Source organism: Mixophyes fleayi, chromosome 9, assembly GCF_038048845.1.
Source record: "Mixophyes fleayi isolate aMixFle1 chromosome 9, aMixFle1.hap1, whole genome shotgun sequence".
Classification (NCBI taxonomy): Eukaryota; Metazoa; Chordata; class Amphibia; order Anura; family Limnodynastidae; genus Mixophyes; species Mixophyes fleayi.
Genome location: NC_134410.1, coordinates 11,485,429 through 11,508,099, shown reverse-complemented (window position 1 = coordinate 11,508,099; position 22,671 = coordinate 11,485,429). Strand labels below are relative to the sequence as shown.

Here is a 22,671-nt window from a genome sequence, read left to right as displayed (position 1 = left end):
AAACAGATGTCAACCTAATGAGGAACCACTTTGACAGCAGATTTCCCTGTGATGACTACTTACTTCCTACTTCTCCCATCCGAGCACGGGACACTGAGAAAAACCAAGAAACAGTGCTGGTGCTGAATAAGGTAATCAGGATCAATATACAGTATAAAACATATTACAAAAATATATAGTGGTGAAAAACAGTCTCAGGGCAGTTAACGTAAATGAAAATAATTTTATATGCAAGCCATATACACAGGACAAGGACATCCATGTCCTAGTATGCCTCTAGGACACGAACTCATTTGGGTATAAAGGTCACTTTATTGAGGTGATTTAAAACAATGAGGAGACTTGAGTAGCCAAGCTCCCCCCTTGCCGGGAACCATGGCTGGCTGAGATGATCTCTTCCTGAGTGCATAGGTAGCTGTCTCACCGCACTATTCCCAAGGTCCAAAGACTGCTGGTCATCTCTCCAACAACTTGAAGTGGTTTCTGAAGAACCATTCATTGCTTCTTTGCACTGTAATTAGTCCTGTCCAGCTAAGTGGTTTCTGATGTTCTATCATGTCTCTGGCATCCTGGAGCTCTTTAATTCTGCAGAGACCTGTATTAGATAGCACCTAAACGCGTTGGACCCTATCAACCTCTCATACAGAACAAAAAAACACTCATACTTACTGTCTTATTTGCCTGATTCCCATGTTCTTATTAAACCTGTACCAACAACAGACCGGCTTAAGTCCATGATGGGTCATAACCTGCCCAGTCCTTAGGGGGTGCCAAAAACACCCGTCTTCCCCTGTGTGTAAAAGATACAACTCCTATATAGGCAACTCGGGCTACCCCTGACTTCAGATCATCCATAACACCAAAGGCCCGAGCCATGGCCTTGAAGGTGTCCCTGGTGGTGTATTCCACCCTCACCGTCCTGCCCCCTGGCACTTGCCCTTGAAGCACTTCTTCTACTCGGGCTTTGGGTGCCCCATAAACCTGCCCCAGAAACCAGGGGTCATAATTTTCCTTCAAAAGATATGAAAGGTCTATTTTAGTAAAGGCCACCAAGTCTTGGTTCAGCTTGATGAATCTCAGATGCTGGTCAAAAAACTGTCCCTGGCTAACCCCTTTCCTTCCAAATGTTCGAGTGCGAGGCAACTCTGGTCTCAGACATGCTCTACCGAGTCTCTGTTCAGGACGCCTGACCCAGTCATCCCAAAACGCTGCAGGCCACTTGGGTTCAAGTTCTTCCCACAGCTCAGAGAGCAGCAGCCAGCCGAGGCCTGGGAAAAAGTCGGAACGATGAAGTATGGCACTGCCCTTGGCTTCTACCAGAGCCTCCTTCCCATTGTCATTCCAGGCAGAGACACACCACAAGCTGGGGTCCTTGCTGAGTAGGGAATGTGTAGCTTGGAAGTATTCAAAGAAGTCTGGAGACACTTCCAGGTCATCCTCCACCACGATGGCCGCCTTGTAACCCATAACCCTGAAGATCTGAGCAGGAAAAATTTGGGGAGAGAAGAGAGACATTATTAGATGTTGTCCAAGTGTCATTAACTTCTACACACTTCTATGGAAAGCAATCATCAGACTAATCAGTCTACTGTCTCTGTGACTCATTATATTACGGGTCACAAAACCTTCAGATGTCTCCTGATGTGGCATTATGTAGCCTCCAACACAAACATTTCATGCTCTCTTGGGCGTTATTGTAAAATCCTCCCTTTGGTTTTAGAATACATGCCTATAGAGACTTGTATAATAATTTTCTACAGTCCTGTTTTGCTCCTCATTACATACATTATTTCGCACGTTATAAGGTTTGTGAAAAAATGAGCTGGTCTTTTATAGACCTATGACGTATCTGTCCTGCAGTTTAAAAAAAATAACATTATTAGTATAGTTTGAGTAACACCCTTACTGCAATAACTACAAATACTACAGATAATCTTTCATACAAAAAATAAGACAGCTCTAAAACTGACCTATGCCTGCTACCACCGGCAATACCGCCTTTGACATTATTTCTATTTGCTGAAAGAATGTGCTGAAGATCCTGTGACACTAATATCATGTGACCAATCAGACCCAATCGGAAGCCTGTCTTGGAATCTGGAGTCTGATCATGTGACAAAATGTTTCTTAGGGCACAGCGAGTACGCTCCTGTCAGTATAAGAGATGGTCACGGTTACTATAGAACTGTAATACACAGTGCAGCTACCATCATTGTAGTTACTGCTCAAGAACGTCCCCGTCGTCTACACACAGCAGATGTAGCCGTTTTGTGAGAAGAAACAGTATTCAGCCTATCACTTAACAGGAGCCAGTGACATCACAGAAGCATGCCATTCTGATTGGCAGGTGGTGGAGCTTAACTGCTGTCCATCTTCTGGTTACTAATGCGGCATCTGATTGGCCACAAGGCCTGTCTAATCAGGTGCTGCATTAATGACACACCTTTGGCAGGGTAAGTCTGTTTGGAAAGTGATTTGCTCCACCTCCTGCAAACAGGTCACAGAATGGGTCCAAGGGAAGAGGGTAGCATTGAAACTCCTTTATGTTAAATATTAAAAATAAATAAATGATAATAAAAAAACCCTACTGTTTCTGTCCAAACACACATACCTGGTTGAGCGCCCATCGGTAGTGCCTGGAAATCTTGTAGTAGCCTTGGAACTTCCTGTGTTCAGGGGGCGCCGGCACCTCGGATAGGTCAGGCTGATTAATGTGCGTAACAGCAGCGCCATACGATTCAATGACTCTTGCGGTCTCCGCATGGCCACAGTCCTGGCTCACTATAATGGGAAACTGCTCCGGCGAGGGCCGGTACTTGATCAGAGAGTCCAGGCATTTCCTGACCGAGGGCCGGTCACATGCCACCACGACGACTGGAATGACTACGGAGAAGGACTCTGAGGCCACAGGTGGTGGCGATGGAAAGGAGACATTAGCAAGTCGCTGGGGGAGCTCGGGGCCACGGGCAGCATTAGGTGGAGCAGGTTGGCGTTTCAGCAGGCCACTGTAGTGGTGGATTTGTTGAAGAAGCCCCTTCTGTTTCTCCAACTCAGCTTCTGCCTCTTCAGCCAGTCGGATGACGTGTTTCGTGAGGTCTAAAGCATCGGGACCTTTTGGGCGGCTCATGAGGTAGAGGAGAAGAACGGCATTCCACAAGATAAAGAGGGCCGCCCCCCAGGCCGCCACGCTGACCTTGCGCGGCATTCCCCTGGGGGGTCCCAATCGGTGCCTAGAAAAGCGATTGGCTCTCAAATGGGCATGCAGAGTTCAAATCCCAGAAATAAGATTTAGTGTAGGCACGCTGCTTAGTTCAGGGAAAGTTCAGTGTTAAAGCTAAAGCTTTGCTAAATCCATCTTCAATGTAACCTTGATATATGTAATGAATATACAGCTTCAACTTGGCCTTGGGTCTTTCAAAAGTCACACTTCCTCAAAACGGTTCCATGTCTTGGTAAAAACTGTTAATGTTGTTGAAATTATCCCTGTGCAGAGTCAGATTAATAGAGCTTCTTTAGACCGGATAATCTTACCATCCATCCACCTGGAGAAAAAAGGAAATATTATATATCAGTCCCACAAGATACATGACCTATATGAAGAGAGATCCAGTAACATTTACAAACATACGCAGGACACTACAGGCATAAGATTTGATTGTTTGTTCTACCCAATAAAAATCTAATTCAGGTCGGGCAATCGGTTTAACAATCATTTCTGTCCTTTACATACAACAATTTGCATTGTCAATTTGGTTGACGGCAAGCCTAGGGTGCATAGTAAAAAGTATTTCCCCATAAGTCACAGCCTTGTCTAAAATATCTCTACGTGCGATACATACCGAACTATTGTTTTATTCCCATCATGAGCAGACAGGCAAGTTTTGTTTAGAGTTGCTATTAATATATATTTAATAATACTAAATCAATCCTTTGTCAATTTGTGATGCAAGAATGCCAGAGCGTCCAAAAAAGTCACACAGCCCCTTTAGTCTAAAGTGGATCCATCACCTACACCCACCATATTTGCCTACTGTCTTGGAATGTTTGGGAGACTCCCAGATTTCGAGTAGTTCTCTAAGACCTGAGGAAGAGCAGGCCGGATCCTGCCCACTACCTAATGAAGTGGACGGTAAGGGGACCCTCAATGACACAATTTGCAGTCCCTGTAAATCGATGACGGAATTTTGCAGCAGGGGGCGTGGCCTAAAGTATATGACTTGCGGCACCGCCCACACCCTGCACTTGATATTTTAAAACTTGGCAAGTATGACTCACAGTAGAGGCGGTTGTGAGCTTAACTAATAGTCAGCCTTTCAGTTCACTAGGATCTGGTGACATCACTCTTTTGTGCCTGAAGCCTCGGTGACATCACTAGTTCTTAGTGATGTAATAGTTTGCATTCTCATGAATGTTTATTCAGCCCATAAACAAGTCTGCCTGCACTGTGTGTAGGTGACTCGCCCACTTTAACAAGAGGTCATCACTAAGCTATGTACACATAACAGCACAATATTCCTGAGTAGCCCTTTAAACCTGTTATTCTCTGCAGCAGAACCCAGGGACGCAGAGCAGGAACTAACAGAACAGAACGTGACCGGTTATCCGGACAAAGAACAGAACAGAGATAAATGACATGACCTAGTAATTGACTTGTATTTGCTGACAAAAACCTCTGTTTCTTTGACCCTTTGGCTTGTGAAGCATAAACTGTTCTTACTGAGTGATTAGTGGACATGTTGCAAACAGTGACCTAAAGGGAGGGTGAAGTATGAGAACTTTTAGCAGAGGCTTTAGATCCACAAATACCAACTTAATTACATACTTGTAAACTGCAAAGTTCTTGACACTTCAGTACAAGAACCAGATTTACCAAGATTATACATCTCATACTACATAGAAAGATTTTACAATCTCTTTAAAATAACCTTTCCAATTGTTTGCATTAATAAAGTACAATGTAGGGGACAAAATAGAGGAACTGAGTAATAACAAAACAAAAAAACATAAGTCAGACGTTTTCTTCCACTTTCTCTACGCTGACAGAATGGGACTGTGATGGGTGACATCAGTTTTCAGAAAGGTCACCATTTATGGATTGCTAATCCCTTGCGGAATCCGAATACTTCAATGTCCCTGGATGACTTCTGTTACTGCTCGGCCAACCTAGTGTGCTACAAACATCTTGTGGACATCAGAGGAGCTGTCGGACTGGAGAATTTGGCGGATATGTTTTACATACCTGCCCAGTAAAAAGTAGGTTGTACTCATGGCAAAAATTTACAAAAAATATTTTATGTGCCCAATGCTTAACATGTTTTACCCCAAAAGAGGGACTCAATTTGGAGTTTGTGACAAAGGCCTAATGTCACTCCTGCCCTCAATACAGTCAATGCCCCGCTTCTGCCAACCCAATGGTCGCAGCTGGAAAGGTGCTGGAATTTTGTACTGGCGGCCGCAGTGTTGTCATGACAGGGGGGTAGAAGGCGGGGACTTTATCTGTGGCCTTCTCCAAATCAGGGCCTCTCTCTTCAGCTGTACTTACAGTGCAGAAGGTGGGAATCCCAGAGAACGGTTACCACACTTAATGTAACAACCTTGGAGGGGCTTAGTTAATGGAGAGCCTCAGACTTCACTAAGATCTAGTGCTGTAACGGAGTGCCTCAGGCGTCACTAGGATCTAGTGCTGTAACGGAGTGCCTCAGACTTCACTAAGATCTAGTGCTGTAACGGAGTGCCTCAGGCGTCACTAAGATCTAGTGCTGTAACTGAGTGCCTCAGGCGTCACTAGGATCTAGTGCTGTAACTGAGAGCCTCAGGCGTCACTAGGATCTAGTGCTGTAACTGAGAGCCTCAGGCGTCACTAGGATCTAGTGCTGTAACGGAGTGCCTCAGACTTCACTAAGATCTAGTGCTGTAACGGAGTGCCTCAGACTTCACTAAGATCTAGTGCTGTAACGGAGTGCCTCAGACGTCACTAGGATCTAGTGCTGTAACGGAGTGCCTCAGACGTCACTAGGATCTAGTGCTGTAACGGAGTGCCTCAGACGTCACTAAGATCTAGTGCTGTAACGGAGTGCCTCAGGCGTCACTAGGATCTAGTGCTGTAACGGAGTGCCTCAGACGTCACTAAGATCTAGTGCTGTAACTGAGTGCCTCAGGCGTCACTAGAATCTAGTGCTGTAACGGAGTGCCTCAGGCGTCACTAGAATCTAGTACTGTAACGGAGTGCCTCAGACGTCACTAAGATCTAGTGCTGTAACTGAGTGCCTCAGGCGTCACTAAAATCTAGTGCTGTAACGGAGTACCTCAGGCGTCACTAAGATCTAGTGCTGTAACGGAGTACCTCAGGCGTCACTAGAATCTAGTGCTGTAACGGAGTGCCTCAGGCGTCACTAGAATCTAGTGCTGTAACGGAGTGCCTCAGACGTCACTAAGATCTAGTGCTGTAACGGAGTGCCTCAGGCGTCACTAGAATCTAGTGCTGTAACGGAGTGCCTCAGACTTCACTAAGATCTAGTGCTGTAACTGAGAGCCTCAGGCGTCACTAGGATCTAGTGCTGTAACGGAGTGCCTCAGGCGTCACTAGGATCTAGTGCTGTAACGGAGTGCCTCAGACTTCACTAAGATCTAGTGCTGTAACGGAGTGCCTCAGACTTCACTAAGATCTAGTGCTGTAACTGAGAGCCTCAGGCGTCACTAGGATCTAGTGATGTAACGGAGTGCCTCAGGCGTCACTAGAATCTAGTACTGTAACGGAGTGCCTCAGACGTCACTAAGATCTAGTGCTGTAACCGAGTGCCTCAGGCGTCACTAGAATCTAGTGCTGTAACGGAGTACCTCAGGCGTCACTAAGATCTAGTGCTGTAACGGAGTGCCTCAGACGTCACTAGAATCTAGTGCTGTAACGGAGTGCCTCAGACGTCACTAAGATCTAGTGCTGTAACGGAGTGCCTCAGGCGTCACTAGAATCTAGTGCTGTAACGGAGTGCCTCAGACGTCACTAAGATCTAGTGCTGTAACGGAGTGCCTCAGGCGTCACTAGAATCTAGTGCTGTAACGGAGTGCCTCAGACTTCACTAAGATCTAGTGCTGTAACTGAGAGCCTCAGGCGTCACTAGGATCTAGTGCTGTAACGGAGTGCCTCAGGCGTCACTAGGATCTAGTGCTGTAACGGAGTGCCTCAGACTTCACTAAGATCTAGTGCTGTAACGGAGTGCCTCAGACTTCACTAAGATCTAGTGCTGTAACTGAGAGCCTCAGGCGTCACTAGGATCTAGTGATGTAACGGAGTGCCTCAGGCGTCACTAGAATCTAGTACTGTAACGGAGTGCCTCAGACGTCACTAAGATCTAGTGCTGTAACTGAGTGCCTCAGGCGTCACTAGAATCTAGTGCTGTAACGGAGTACCTCAGGCGTCACTAAGATCTAGTGCTGTAACGGAGTGCCTCAGACGTCACTAGAATCTAGTGCTGTAACGGAGTGCCTCAGACGTCACTAAGATCTAGTGCTGTAACGGAGTGCCTCAGGCGTCACTAGAATCTAGTGCTGTAACGGAGTGCCTCAGGCGTCACTAAGATCTAGTGCTGTAACGGAGTGCCTCAGGCGTCACTAGAATCTAGTGCTGTAACGGAGTACCTCAGGCGTCACTAAGATCTAGTGCTGTAACGGAGTGCCTAAGGCGTCACTAGAATCTAGTGCTGTAACTGAGAGCCTCAGGCGTCACTAGGATCTAGTGCTGTAACTGAGTGCCTCAGGCGTCACTAGAATCTAGTGATGTAACGGAGTGCCTCAGGCGTCACTAGGATCTAGTGCTGTAACTGAGTGCCTCAGGCGTCACTAGAATCTAGTGCTGTAACTGAGTGCCTCAGGCGTCACTAGGATCTAGTGCTGTAACCGAGTGCCTCAGACGTCACTAAGATCTAGTGCTGTAACGGAGTGCCTCAGGCGTCACTAGGATCTAGTGCTGTAACGGAGTGCCTCAGGCGTCACTAAGATCTAGTGCTGTAACTGAGTGCCTCAGACGTCACTAAGATCTAGTGCTGTAACTGAGTGCCTCAGGCGTCACTAGAATCTAGTGCTGTAACTGAGTGCCTCAGGCGTCACTAAGATCTAGTGCTGTAACTGAGTGCCTCAGGCGTCACTAAGATCTAGTGCTGTAGCGGAGTGCCTCAGGCGTCACTAGGATCTAGTGCTGTAACCGAGTGCCTCAGGTGTCACTAAGATCTAGTGCTGTAACGGAGTGCCTCAGGCGTCACTAAGATCTAGTGCTGTAACCGAGTGCCTCAGGCGTCACTAGAATCTAGTGCTGTAACGGAGTGCATCAGGCGTCACTAGAATCTAGTGCTGTAACGGAGTGCCTCAGGCGTCACTAGAATCTAGTGCTGTAACTGAGTGCCTCAGACGTCACTAAGATCTAGTGCTGTAACTGAGTGCCTCAGGCGTCACTAGGATCTAGTGCTGTAACCGAGTGCCTCAGGCGTCACTAGGATCTAGTGCTGTAACCGAGTGCCTCAGACGTCACTAAGATCTAGTGCTGTAACGGAGTGCCTCAGGCGTCACTAGGATCTAGTGCTGTAACGGAGTGCCTCAGGCGTCACTAAGATCTAGTGCTGTAACTGAGTGCCTCAGACGTCACTAAGATCTAGTGCTGTAACTGAGTGCCTCAGGCGTCACTAGAATCTAGTGCTGTAACTGAGTGCCTCAGGCGTCACTAAGATCTAGTGCTGTAACTGAGTGCCTCAGGCGTCACTAAGATCTAGTGCTGTAGCGGAGTGCCTCAGGCGTCACTAGGATCTAGTGCTGTAACGGAGTGCCTCAGGCGTCACTAAGATCTAGTGCTGTAACGGAGTGCCTCAGGCGTCACTAAGATCTAGTGCTGTAACCGAGTGCCTCAGGCGTCACTAGAATCTAGTGCTGTAACGGAGTGCATCAGGCGTCACTAGAATCTAGTGCTGTAACGGAGTGCCTCAGGCGTCACTAGAATCTAGTGCTGTAACTGAGTGCCTCAGACGTCACTAAGATCTAGTGCTGTAACTGAGTGCCTCAGGCGTCACTAGGATCTAGTGCTGTAACCGAGTGCCTCGGACGTCACTGAGACGTGCTCTGGTTTCCTCCCACACTCCAAAAATATACTAGTAGGTTAATTGGCTGCTATTAAATTGACCCTAATCTCTGTCTGTCTGTCTATGTGTATGTTAGGAAATTTAGACTGTAAGCTCCAATGGGGCAGGGACTGATGTGAGCGAGTTCTCTGTACAGCGCTGCGGAATTAGTGGCGCTATATAAATAAATGATGATGATGATCTAGTGCTGTATATACCAGTTTTAGTGATGTCACTAGAACAAGTGCATTTATAAGCTGCAGTCTCATGAGTATTGATTGAGCCCACAAACCAGCTGACTCCACTGTGTACAGACAACAGTACACATTAAGCTGGGTACACACCTATGTATCTTACTTCAGATGCAATTTCTGTAACAATTTCACCAACGACTGAATGTCTCGATGATCACAGATCCTGTGTACACACCTACAGGAATTACCTTCCTCTCTCATAACAATCTGCTGAACAGATGGTGACTCTGCACACTACAGATATCTGCCTACACTGCTGGCCGTGGGCATACACACTGCCACATGTGCCCGACATCGTTTCATTGTGGATCGTGATTTTTAGGAAATTTATAAAACTAAATCAACAGATGTGATATGTTGGTATAACGTGGGAGCGTACTCAGTGGTGGTGAATGGAGTGATTTACATGATAATTACAAAGTGTTCCCAGCTTTGATGCTGCTACTCATAAAATGTAAGAGACGCCAAACAGCCTAAACTATGAAACTGTCCAACTTCCTGAAATTAGAAAAATGTGACGATTGTTCCACTTTAGCAGAGGAATTGACCATGTTTGTCCCCTGCCCTCTCCCTAATCACCAGCCTTCCTCACATTGTCTGTAGCCCCTGCTGTGCTGCCACGTTCAGCTCTCACTTCCTGGCACGGTCTCACCCGTCTGCAGATTAGCATCTGTCTAATAGGAGATTAGGAGCTTAAAATAGCGAACAAACAAGATTAAAACGCAGTTAAATGGCTGAATGTAAAACTTAGAGATGTTGTCATACTCGGTAAATAGGGAATGAGCACTGAACCATATGGAAACGTACGAAAGTACTGAACAGGGTGAGGGGAGAGAGTGTGAGGCCAGGATAAGAAATGGAGAGGTTACTGCGGAACACATACAGCAGGCTGGGACTTGTAGTTCCACAGGTGGATACAGAGGAGTGAAGGAAGAGTACAGCAGACACACACATATACAATAGATATAATCTGACCTGTAGATCTCAGGACTGCTCTGGGCCAATCTCTCACACTCACAACTTTACAACTAACTTTTCCCTCCCTCCCCCGTCCAGCAGATCTCCCTCACCTGACACTCTCTCTGCTTCCTCCACTGTCTCTCTGCGACTGCCCCTGGCTTCTTCCTGCTGTCCTCAGGAAGTCAGATGAAAAAGTATTACAGGCAGTCAGGAGAGAGACAGCCCTCAGGGGGGCGGAGCCTCTGATCACCCAGTCCAGCACAGACACGCTGCAGAGACTGCACAACAAGCCCTGTGCCCATGTGTCATAGCTGTACGTGTGTGTGTGTGTGTGTGTCACAGCTGTACATGTGTGCGTGAGAGAGAGCATGTGTCAGAGCGGTACATGTGTGTGTGTGTGTGAGAGCATATGTCACCGCAGTACATGTGTGTGAGAGAGCACGTGTCACAGCTGTACGTGTGTGTGTGAGAGATGTGTCACAGCTGTACGTGTGTGTGTGTGAGATGTGTCACAGCCGTACATGTGTGTGTGTGTGTGTGTGTGTGTGAGAGATGTGTCACAGCTGTACATGTGTGTGTGTGTGTGAGAGCATGTGTCACAGCTGTACATGTGTGTGTGTGAGAGCATATGTCACCGCTGCACATGTGTGTGTGAGAGCATGTGTCACAGCTGTACGTGTGTGTGAGAGCATGTGTCACAGCTGCACATGTGTGTGTGAGAGAGCATGTGTCACAGCTGTACATGTGTGTGTGTGTGAGAGCATGTGTCACAGCTGTACGTGTGTGTGTGTGTGAGAGCATGTGTCACAGCTGTACATGTGTGTGTGTGTGAGCGAGCATGTGTCACAGCTGTACATGTGTGTGTGTGAGCAATACATCACATCTTGTACACGTGTGTAGGATACAATATATCACATCTTGTACACGTGTGTAGGATACAATATATCACACCTTGTACACGTGTGTAGGACACAATATATCACATCTTGTACACGTGTGTAGGATACAATATATCACATCTTGTACACGTGTGTAGGACACAATATATCACATCTTGTACACGTGTGTAGGATACAATATATCACATCTTGTACACGTGTGTAGGATACAATATATCACATCTTGTACACGTGTGTAGGAAACAATATATTACAGCCTGTACATATGTGTAGTAGACTATATATTACAGCTTGTATGTTTGTAGGAAACAATTAACATCTCTGTCACAGTTTGTACCTGTGTGTAGGAGACTATATTTAGGTGTTGAAAAGAGGAAAAGGAGGAAAAATATTTTATTTGCAATATCTGAGGTTTATAACCCTCCTGTCTGAGCTGGAAGCTGCGCCGGGCACTGAGTATACTGCTTCCTTACAGACGTTATCAGTGTCCTCCCAGCACCTATATCCCGGGGGATCCACCCGGCTCTCGGAGCCCAACAGAGTCCTATTCTAAGAGGAGAAACAATGGTTTATTCTACTAGAACAGGCACAATGTGAGCACTAGACCGCAGTGTGTGTTACACCACTGACCACCAGTCTGACCAGTCCTGGCAGCTGTGGGCACTAACCTCCAACATATCACAATATTATTGTAAAGTATTACAGCTGCCCCCACCCGGCTGCTTCTTAATGCCACCCGGCTGGCAAAACTTTCTGGGCAGAACACTGTATATAAACTGAGCTTATTGTCTGTAAAAAGATAGGAGTCTGAACTTATAATGTTAATTAAACAGATTTATTCAAGCTAAATATTTAAGGATACATTAGTGTTTATTAAAAAGAAAAAGATGAATAGTTACATAAATATGTAACCCCAAAGTATAATTACTTATTAATTTATTGTAATATATTCTGCAACTACAAATAATATTTCTAAATGTTAAAGCAAAGAAAAACATTGTAGCTGATTAACGAATATCATTTGCTAATTAAAAGCACATGTATTGCCTGCTGTCAAATCATACAACATTACAGCCTGAGTTCTACATGTCATTTAAATGCGATTCCTTAATAAAACATATTTGATAAAACAAGTGCGTGTTACAGAACGTGTACAGGAGTACATCGGTGACACACACCATCTACACTTGAACATGCGTGGAGGAGCTAGTACACACGTATGACACACGACTGTGTGGAGACCCCTTTATATGAGACACAGTTTTTGCTACGGTTAGGTTGTTTTTTTAAAAATTTTGCATCATATTTAACTATGACTTCTATTCCCTACGCTACCACCTGGAACACGTGTAAGAGCTCTGATATCATACGTGTGACATTTATACCACATACACAGAAATGTTGCAGCTCTTTCTCAAAATACATGTCTTCTCCATACAATAAATGGGGGAGGGGGTGATGGACCCACTCCTATAGGAAGGTAGCATCTACAGATTGCCCTGGGCACTGAAAGGAATTTGGGGGCACTGGAGGCCTTTCTTGCAGTAAATATTACCGAAAATGTCTCCTGATGTGATATTGTTAATGCTTTTATCAACGACTGAAAGTCCCGATCAGCTGGTGATTCATGTGCACACATTATACACATTTTACCTTCAGATCTGTGCTCTTCATCTGTCATAACCATCGGATGATAAGATGGAGACTCTGCACGCTACATAGAGATCTATGGACACTGCCGGTCATGAGTACATACACACTGCAGGATTGGAGTGTCATTGATCCATCAATGAATGAGAATTTTGGTTTGTTTCTAATATCAAATGAAACGATAAGATGAGCTTTGAAACGATAACCGTTCATCGTTGAAGTGTACACACTAATGTAATACCAGGCCGAACGGCTGTTTATCGTGTCATTGGCCTGATAATTGAGCGAAAAACCTGATTTATGATCAACGTTCCAAAGCACATTGTATCGTTTGATTTGAATTTATAAACGGACTAAAAATCTCGTTCAACGATGGAACGATATTGTTCCAATTCTGCAGATCTCCATAGAGTTTACAGAGTCCCCATCTTTTCAGCCGATGGTTATGACAGATGAAGATCACAGATCTGAAGGTAAATCGTGTAAAACGTGTATAGTGTGTACACAGGAATCAACATGCTGATCAGGAGGGTTGATCCCTGCAACTGTGGAATCGGAATTTCGTCCCTATAATTCAAGTTCCAGGTGTCGGAAAGAGCATTTCTACCAAATGAAATAAAAATCTTAACACACACATAAGTGTTCCTTGTAATAAAGTCGTCCTTGGTGGCCCCTCACTCTCTGGATTAATGCAACACAGAGCTGAAGCTAAACCATTATAATATATTAGGAGAAAACAGGCACAGTTACATTAATGAAGAGGGTGATCTTACAGTGGAAGTAGAGTGGATTATAAAGCGATATTTTCACAGTTTTCAATAAGACCGTTCTCTGGAACATCTACAAACGTAGACATAAATTGATTTTATGGGGTCTTTCCAAAGGCTGTGAAGTGAGGGCGCACCTCGCCAATTGGGGGCACTTATACACAAAGGGGTATATTTACTAAACTGCGGGTTTGGAGATGTTGCCTATAGCAACCAATCAGATTCTAGTTATCATTTTGTAGAATGTACTAAATAAATAACAGCTAGAATCTGATTGGCTACTATAGGCAACATCTCCACTTTTTCAAACCCGTAGTTTAGTAAATCTAGCCCAAAGAATACTTGCACGCCTGCACTTTCTTGCACTTAGTAAATACACCTGTTGTTTTCAAGCGGTTTTCAAACCCAAACACACACGACTGTGACTGAAAACAAACTCGCAGTAAGGCAACCATCAGCTGACCAGCATAAAATCCTTACCACACAACAGAAACTTTACCGTTCATTATTGAAAACGTTTGACTCTCTCTCCAATATGGCAGCTTCCAGAGTATTCAACTGACAATTTAAAGGGCCAGTAAACACAAAGCAAAATTGAATAAACTTTGATTACAAACCTGTGCGGCCTCAATATTACTCCCCCCTCTGCCTCCAGCCCTCGGTTAGTACATAGAGGTTCCCTATAGATGAGATATACAAGTTCTACCACAATAGCTGGAAGAGACTGTTACACCCCCCACCAGAGAGAACTGGTTTCTCGGATGATAATTCCGGTCTTGCTGCCCTCTGCTCATGTGACTGTAAGAAGGACAATGTACAATATCTGCACTAACCAGCTAAGGTTACTGAACGGAGCTCAGACTATCACACTAGAACCTCCGTCACTACAACACACAGCTTTAAGTGCTTCTCCTGCACAAACGCATCCTCGAATCTGGTATTGCTGGTTTGGACAGTACTTAGCATTCACTAGATCTGTTCTATAATCACACTAATAATACCGACACCATAATTGTATTTAATGTACACAATACACACAAGAATTGTACTATTTATTTCTGGGTAACTCTGTGCTGTGGCTATTCGTTATATTGTTATAATAAGGCCATAAAAATGAAAAGACATTATGACAGATCCCCTCATGGAGCAGAATGTCGGTGATCGATCCAGCGGATCCGTAGAATAGTGCAAAGGGCAAGATTGTGTCACAGCAACACCTGGTTGGATAACTTTTCTAAACTGGCTAACCTGTGACACTCCAGGTGTTGTGAAACTACAAGTCCCAGCATACCCTTCCAGCAATAAGCTGCTATATATTGGCAAAGCATGCTGGGACTTGTAGTTTCACAACACCTGGAGTGTCACAGGTTAGCCAGCACTGGGCTACACACTAAGGGCAGGGAGGGGACCGCACGATGACACAACGCTGCGCTATTAGTTTTGGGAGGTCCACTTCTGTTACATTACTTGAGCTGTTAAAAAAGGAGGGTGTGATTCTCTTCAGCTTTTATTTTAGAACTTAGCCCAATAAAATGGAAAAAGATTTACTGCTGCTCTCATGCACTTTGTACCTTACATCAATCAGTGATTTGTGAATCCTGAGCGGATCCACCTTTGAACACTAGAGTGCTCAGTCATGCTGAGGTGGAAAATCACTGTCTAGTGAGTGTATTACTTGTTTGCATGTGCAAATATATTTTCAACAAGGACAGGAAATCTGCTCTGTACAGAGAACTCACTGACATCAGTCCCTGCCCCATTGGAGCTTATAGTCTAAATTCCCTAACACACACTAGGGTCAATTTGATTGCAGCCAATTAACCCTCTAGTATGTTTTTGGAGTGTGGAAGGAAACCAGAGCACCTGGAGGAAACCCACCCAACTAAGCATCTCTTCTCCCCTACTCAGTGCCGCTCAATGTGTGTGTCTACCACTTCCCTCTAGCACAGTCCTGGCCAACCTGTGGCTCTCCAGGTGTTATAAAACTACAAGTCTCATCATGCCTTGCCAGCTATCGGCCGGCTGTCTACTGTCAAAGCATGCTGGGACTTGTAGTTTCACAACACCTGGAGAGCCACATGTTGGCCAGACTTGCTCCAAGATATAAACGCTTACGAGCAGGGTCCTCTGTCCTCGTGTACTCCATTGACCACGTATAGTGTAGTTATGTAGGTGTCTGTGTATTGTGTATTATCATCATCATCAGTTATTTATATAGTGCCGCTAATTCCGCAGCGCTGTACAGAGAACTCACTCACATCAGTCCCTGCCCCATTGGAGCTTACAGTCTAAATTCCCTAATACACACAGACAGACACACACAGAGACTAGGGTCAATTTTGATAGCAGCCATTTACTGTAAATGTCATGGCATTTCGGACCATTTGTGGCACATTATAAACAAAAGATAATAATCACACTAGTAATAGGGACACCATTTACATACAATACACGCTACCATAGTATCCTTTATTTCTGGGTCCTTGTGTCACAGCTATTTGGGATACTGTTGCAAAACAGCCAAGCCTCAGGCAAAATAACTCAGGCTCAAAGGCCTGTCCAGCTGCACACCAATGATCCTTCCTCCACGTCCATCTACTGCTGCACAGACATTTGTATTTGGGATGTACAAGGCTAATTGGCAGTGGGGACATAATATACTGTAACCTATAGCATCAAATTAGAAGATATAAGCAAACCACCTGCTTATAGCACCTTCTTCCTGTGCACCAGTTCTCATCATTTGTCTTTTGTAATATATAGGTATCTGCTCTGTCCTTTGACCTCTCACTACACCCACATGTCTGTCCATGTTCGGAGTTTCAAACGTTAATTTAAAAGGGGAAAAATTTAATTGTTTATTAATACTGTTAAACGGATGTGATTTCTGATTGCCAACCCGCAATGAAGCGTGTGAAGGTTATAGCAGGTCTTTAAACACCCGATATACAGAGAGCACATCGGTGTTACCCAGGACAGCACAAATAAAGTTACGCTGTACTAGAAAGCGCTCAGAGACTGTAAGGTAAAGTCGTGTATTAAGAATATATGCGGGACAAAGACAAGCAAACAAGTGAAAGTACAGGAAAGATTGAAAATCAGTTTAAAAGAAGAAGCGATTTAAATGTAAGTGATACAATACGGAATATTAATGTATATTACTACAGCAGAGATGTGTCATGGAGGACCAATCGTGAACTGAATCCCAGACACGGAGATTATAGTCAATATAACTCCACTCTCCATCTACACAATACTGCCGGCACGTGGACATCACGGCCATTGATGCGACGGACGACCCCCTTCCAATAAAATACTCCCCTGTACCCGTCCTTAGAGGTGTCGCAGCTGCCCCTGGCTTTATGGACAACGTACAATGCGCTGCAGTAATAACGAGCAACATTACTTATTTTAGAGACAAAGCCTATTATACATTACTCTTGGACAGAGCAAGTCACTTCTCACCTAATCTGTGTGTTCAGTGAGCCCAATCTGTGGTACTGACAACATACAGTACTATAGACACCGACAGAGAACCCTTGTGTACGAGCCCCAAGAATAATATTCCAAAGACGCAAAGAATCAGGAGTCTCCCTGCAGAGTAACTTTAGCACTTTTGTTTTTAGAAGCAGAGAATAGTTCCCCTGTCATGTTCACATAGACAAAGTATATAATACACAAGTACCATAAGATTGTCTTACTTGCTCCAGTCTTCCATCTCCACAGGCGTTTCTGTGACCTCATTCCGACGTCACCGTGATGTCATAGCGTTGTCTGTATGGAAGAAAAAAAAATGACCCATGAAGTCACTGTGTGTGAGGAATTACATATAACGTGTATATTATAGCCTGGTTTCTAAGATATAAAACAAGTAATCTAAACTGGATGCAATTCAAGGTGCTGACTGATTCCACCCAGTACATCGTGTCCTATTCCCAATCTTCCAACCTATTTTTCTATTGAGACAACATGGGCTGAATAAACTGTTAATAATTAAGATTGTTGGGGTCATGAGTTCAATTCCCGACCATGGCCTTATCTGTGTGCATTTGTATGTTCTCCCCGTGTTTGTGTGGGTTTTCCTCCGGGTGCTCCGGTTCCCTCCCACACTCCAAAAACATACTGGTAGGTTAATTGGCTGCTATCACATTGACCATAGTCTGGCTGTGTCTGTGTTAGGGAATTTAGACTGTAAGCTCCATAGGGACTGATGCGAGTTCTCTGTACAGCGGTGTCGAATTAGTGGCGCTATATAAATAAATGACATGACCATGAGGTGAATCTCAATGTACTTGTTCCTGGTAAAATACTTTATACATAATACAAGAAAAAATATGTACTGCAATTAAATAAAATTTAGTACAGGTTACTGCAACTGGAGATTCGGGAGCTTTTTACATCAGAAGGTCATGTTGGAGGGTTAGAAGGTGGTAGAGGATGTCCAATATACAAAACCTTCTTTAACCTAACATGCCTCCAGCATTTTGCAAATAGAGGTGGAGATCCTCCGTTTCCTGAAGCCAGGACCCCTGGGGCTCAGCCTTTCCATCAGTGATCAATGCAAACTTTTCCATAAAACCCAACTGAAGAACTATGAACGACTTGTAACGCGAAGAACGTGAATCAACACAAGCTCACTCTCGAATTCAGGTAAAGGGCAGGAACCAGGATGTCTGATTAAGAAGACATTGCCCTAAAGGTACCTCCAGCCAAAGTATCATTTTTACACAATATCCTTCCTCTACACAACTAGCAGACGGTGGAGGATTCTATGTTAGAAACACACCGATCTGGAAGAACCTCCTCTTCCCCTGGTTTTCAATGCAGGGACACAAAGCGTTGCAGCAATGACGGATGAGTTATTGTGGGGGTCTCGGTATGGGACACCCACATTTCTGTTAGGCTGGGTACACACATCAGGTTTTTCACCGGATTACCAGGCCAATCACACGATAAACAGCCGTTCGGCCCAGAATTGCATTAGTGTGTACGCTCCAACGATAAATGATTATCGTTCCAAAGGTCATCATATCATTTGATTTGATTTTATGAATGGACTAAAACTTTCGTTCAACAATGGACCGATGTTCCAATTCTGCAGATCTCCGTAGAGTTTACAGAGTCATGATCTTTTCAGCCGATGGTTATGACAGATGAAGAGCACAGATCTTAGGGTGAATCTTATAAAACGCGTATAGTGTGTACACAGGAATCTGCTGCTGATCGGGACTTTCAGTCCTGTGTAAAATCGCTAATGAAATCGCATCAGGAGAAATCTTCTGTACTGTGTACCCAGCCTTAGTTTGGGAGGGAATATTGGGTTAAAAATGACATTTCAGCTGAAGTTCCACTTTCACAATGAGCTCACATAACACAACTTACTGTACAAAGTCTGAAACACCAAGTAAAACACAGTGCATATAATCATAGTGAAATTAGGAACTAGACCATTGGTCAGTATTAGGTTTTCCATCAGCTTTTCATTTTCTTTTTTTTAAATAGACAATATTGTTTTTTTTAATTACTTCCCTGTTGTTTGCAACTTATATGACATACACTGTTCTGTTATACATAGGCTTTTAAATAGTGATTTTAAAATGTATTCAGACCCGTTCCCTTTTCACACTTAAGAATCTTACAATCTTGAATTAGTTTTTTCAATATGGGATGGACTATGGATTATTTAATAATATTGAACACCACTTGTTACCCATCCCTCTAACACAATGACTTACAGCTGGGTCAGGTTAGTTGGGGGGAGGGGGTGGAGGGCAAGTTTGAGATTTTTCCATAAATTTTCAATAGGATTAATTTCAGCAGCTCAAAGACAAATATTTTCTTCATTTTAAGCCACTCCAGCGTTGCTCTTGGCTGCTGTAACGTGCTTTGGATCATTGCCCTATTGAAATACAAACTTCCTCCCCAGTTTGATCTTTTTGGCAGAGGATAGCATGTTTTCTTCCAGAATGTTTCTGTTCTGTGCACCATTCTTTTCTCATAGATCCAAACAAGATAGTCAGTTCTGACTGCTAAAGGCTGTGTGGAGTTTGTATGTTCTCCCCATGTTTACGTGGGTTTCCTCCAGGTGCTCCGGTTTCCCCCCCCCCCCATACTCCAAAAACATAATAGTAGGTTAACTGGCTGCTGACAAAATTAACCTTAGTCTGTGTTAGGGAAGTTAGACTGGGCAAGGTCTGACGTGAATGACAAATATTCTCTGTACAGCGCTGCAGAATTGGTGGCGCTATATATATTTATATATATATATATAAAAATGGTGATGATGATAAAAGACAACACCAATATCATGATACGACCGCTGTCACACTTTACGGCGGAGATGGTGTTACCCGACTAGCGTGCGCCATATCCAAGGCTTAGCGTTTAAGGCAAAAAAATCCCCTTTATTCTTGACAAAGCACAAGACTTTCTGCCACATCATGTAACATCTTCTAGATGGAGTTTGGCAGACTCTTGTTGATTATATATCAGTTACTGTCACCTTCCTGTCAGCTTGGACCAGTCTGGCCATGACCTCTCTCAGTAACAAGGCATTTTCACCCTCAGAACTACCGCTCACTGTATGCTTTTTGATTTGCGCACCATTTTTTGTAAACCCTAGAGACTATTGTACATCAAAATCCCAGGAGATCAACAGTTACTGAGATACTCAAACCACCCTGTCTGGCACCAACAATCATCCCATGGGCAAAGTCACATTTCTACCCCATTCTGGTGTTTCATCCGAACAACAACTGAACCTCTTGACCACGTCTCCATGCTTTGTATTGAGTTGCTGCTACAGGGAATTTAGACTGTAAGCTCCAATGGGGCAGGGACTGATGTGAATGAGTTCTCTGTACAGTGCTGCGGAATTAGTGGCGCTATATAAATAAATGATGATGATGATTGGCTAATTAGATATTTGCATTAATAATCCGTTGTACCCAACAACGTAAAAACGACAGACACAGAAAGAACCTTGGTGGGAATCGAACCCATGACCCCAATGCTGTGAGGAAACAATTCTAACCACTATGCCACACAGATGAGGGTAGGGCTACTTGTGATGGAATTTGAAGCAAAATTCTCACTCTACACACTCTGTGCACTTTCAGTCAGACCCGCAACAGGTCACACAGAATGCTTTTACCAGCTCAGTCCCAAAACTTGGAATGGGGCATGCTGTGCCCCTCATGTGCAAGTCGGAAATCTATTTGCATTTGTTCAAACAGAAATGTATCGCGCACTAATATACGTTGCAACTAGTAAATCACGTTTACTGGGGGTAACACTACTCAAAGGGGCAAATCTGCACTAAAAATAAAACCAATCCAATATTTGCTTTTCAATGTCAGAGTGGAGTAGGGTCAGGTAGTGTAGGTGGGAGTAGGGTCAGGTAGTGTAGGTGGGAGTAGGGTAAGCTCTAATAAACAGATGGGTTTTCAGGAAGTGTCTAAAGATTTGCTAGTGGTGGGAGAGTCCAAATGGGCATGGGAGGGAATTTCATAACTGGGGAAAGTCTTGTAGGCGGGAGTGATTGCATGTTAAAGGTCCATGAAACGTATGAATACAAAGGTATACCTTTTCCGTTACACTGGAGAAGGGAGAACAATATAGTAAAAGTAGAAACAACAAAAACAGTTTTATAAAAATAAATAATAATACACTTCTATTAGCAACCAGTGTAGAGGCTCGCGTTACAAAATCCTGGCACCATCTCCTCCCCCAGAATCCTGTCCCCTGCCACTCTCCTGGGACCCTACCCCGTCTACTCGCCCTGTCCCCTCCCCCGGGATCCTGTCCCTTGGCACCATCGCCTCCCCTGGAATCCTGTTCCCTGGCACCCTGTCCCCTCCCCTGGGATCCTGTACCCTGCTAATCCCCAGGGATTCTGTCCACCTCAGTACAGACATAGCTAGCACCCAGTCATTGAACACATGGGGGTTCTCAGATGCTAGTTGGTCAGTCCATGATGTTCCAGGATCCTGTCCCCTGCCCCCTTCCCTGGGACCCTATCCCCTTTTTCCTCGCCCTGTCCCTGACACCTTGTTTCCTCCCCCGGGATTCTATCCCCTGTCCCCTCCCCCAGGTTTCTGTGCTCTGCTACTCCCCAGGGATTCTCTCCACCGCAGTAGACATAGCTAACACCCAGTCATGGAACACATGGGGGTTCTCAGATGCTAGTTGGTCAGTCCATGATGCTCCAGGATCCGGTCCCAGAACCCACTTTCCTCTCTCCCCTGACACTCTGTGCCCCACGGACAGTTAAAGGCAGGTGGGGCTCACAGGGACTTGTAATTCCACAGCAAGAGGAAAGCCCCAAGGTTCCCATATTCTTGCAGCAGACATGTTGGAAGGGTCCATGATATGTAACTTATGTATCCTTCTGCCTTCATGTGTCCTGGGGCCAGTACAGGGGGTGCTGGGGACATGACAAGGGGGTGCTGGGGACAGTACAGGGGGTGCTAGGGAAATGAGAAGGGGGTGCTGGGACACAGTGAGGGGAAATGACACCAGACACACACACAGATGGACTGATGACGTCAAAACACAGCTGAGGGGATGGCGTCACAGGTGGGACTAGGACAGACCATGACGTCACGGGCACCTACCCCGAGGTCACGTGATCCTTCCCCCTGCATCAGGTCTCTTGTGCCTCTGTCTTCCCTCTTTCTGCCCCCCTCCCCGTTGTCGTTTCCATTTCCGCCGGAAGCTGTTACTGGGACATTGTCACCATGGCAACTGACGCTTCTTGCCCCTTCCCCGGGTGCTCAGAGGATTCAGGGGGGCGCAGTATGGACGGAGCCGCCACCACTCAGGAATCCATCCATAAATAACACATGTGGGGCGCAGGGTTTCTCTGACGCTGACTGGATGAGCTACGGAGTCAAAACCTGGTCTCATTGGATGTTACGCTAACTACTGTGTGCACAATTCTGTCCGCACCCCGGAGACATTTTGCTTATGACCTCTGCCTACACACGAACGTATCTGTGTCTCCGCCAAAATGGCCGCCGCCGTAGATCTGTGGGGAAAG

The 22,671-nt window shown here is 45.0% G+C and overlaps 1 protein-coding gene across 5 annotated transcripts; it reads right to left on the bottom strand.

The window, feature by feature from the left end:
* Nucleotides 1–203: 203 nt before the first annotated feature.
* MGAT1 (alpha-1,3-mannosyl-glycoprotein 2-beta-N-acetylglucosaminyltransferase) lies at nt 204–22,469 on the bottom strand. 5 transcript variants are annotated; one of them, XM_075186381.1, is made up of 4 exons: nt 22,247–22,469; nt 17,317–17,405; nt 2,612–3,542; nt 204–1,479 (listed from the first exon to the last, which is right to left on the bottom strand). In XM_075186381.1, the coding sequence occupies exons 3-4, from the start codon at nt 3,203–3,205 to the stop codon at nt 727–729; spliced, it is 1,347 nt and encodes a 448-aa protein (XP_075042482.1). In that variant the 5' UTR covers nt 3,206–3,542; nt 17,317–17,405; nt 22,247–22,469; the 3' UTR covers nt 204–726. The 5 variants fall into 5 exon arrangements, with proteins under 5 accessions (XP_075042482.1, XP_075042481.1, XP_075042480.1 ...); XM_075186380.1 differs by having other exon boundaries at nt 17,333–17,405; XM_075186379.1 differs by lacking the exons at nt 17,317–17,405; nt 22,247–22,469 and adding an exon at nt 10,426–10,519.
* Between the last annotated feature and the right edge of the window lie 202 nt (nt 22,470–22,671).

Coding starts and splice junctions, on each gene's coding strand:
- MGAT1 (XM_075186381.1), bottom strand. CDS start 3,205: ATGCCGCGCAAGGTCAGCGTGGCGGCCTGGGGGGCGGCCCTCTTTATC. Junction 1,480..2,611: donor ACCGATGGGCGCTCAACCAG/GTATGTGTGTTT, acceptor TTTCCTGCTCAG/ATCTTCAGGGTTATGGGTTA.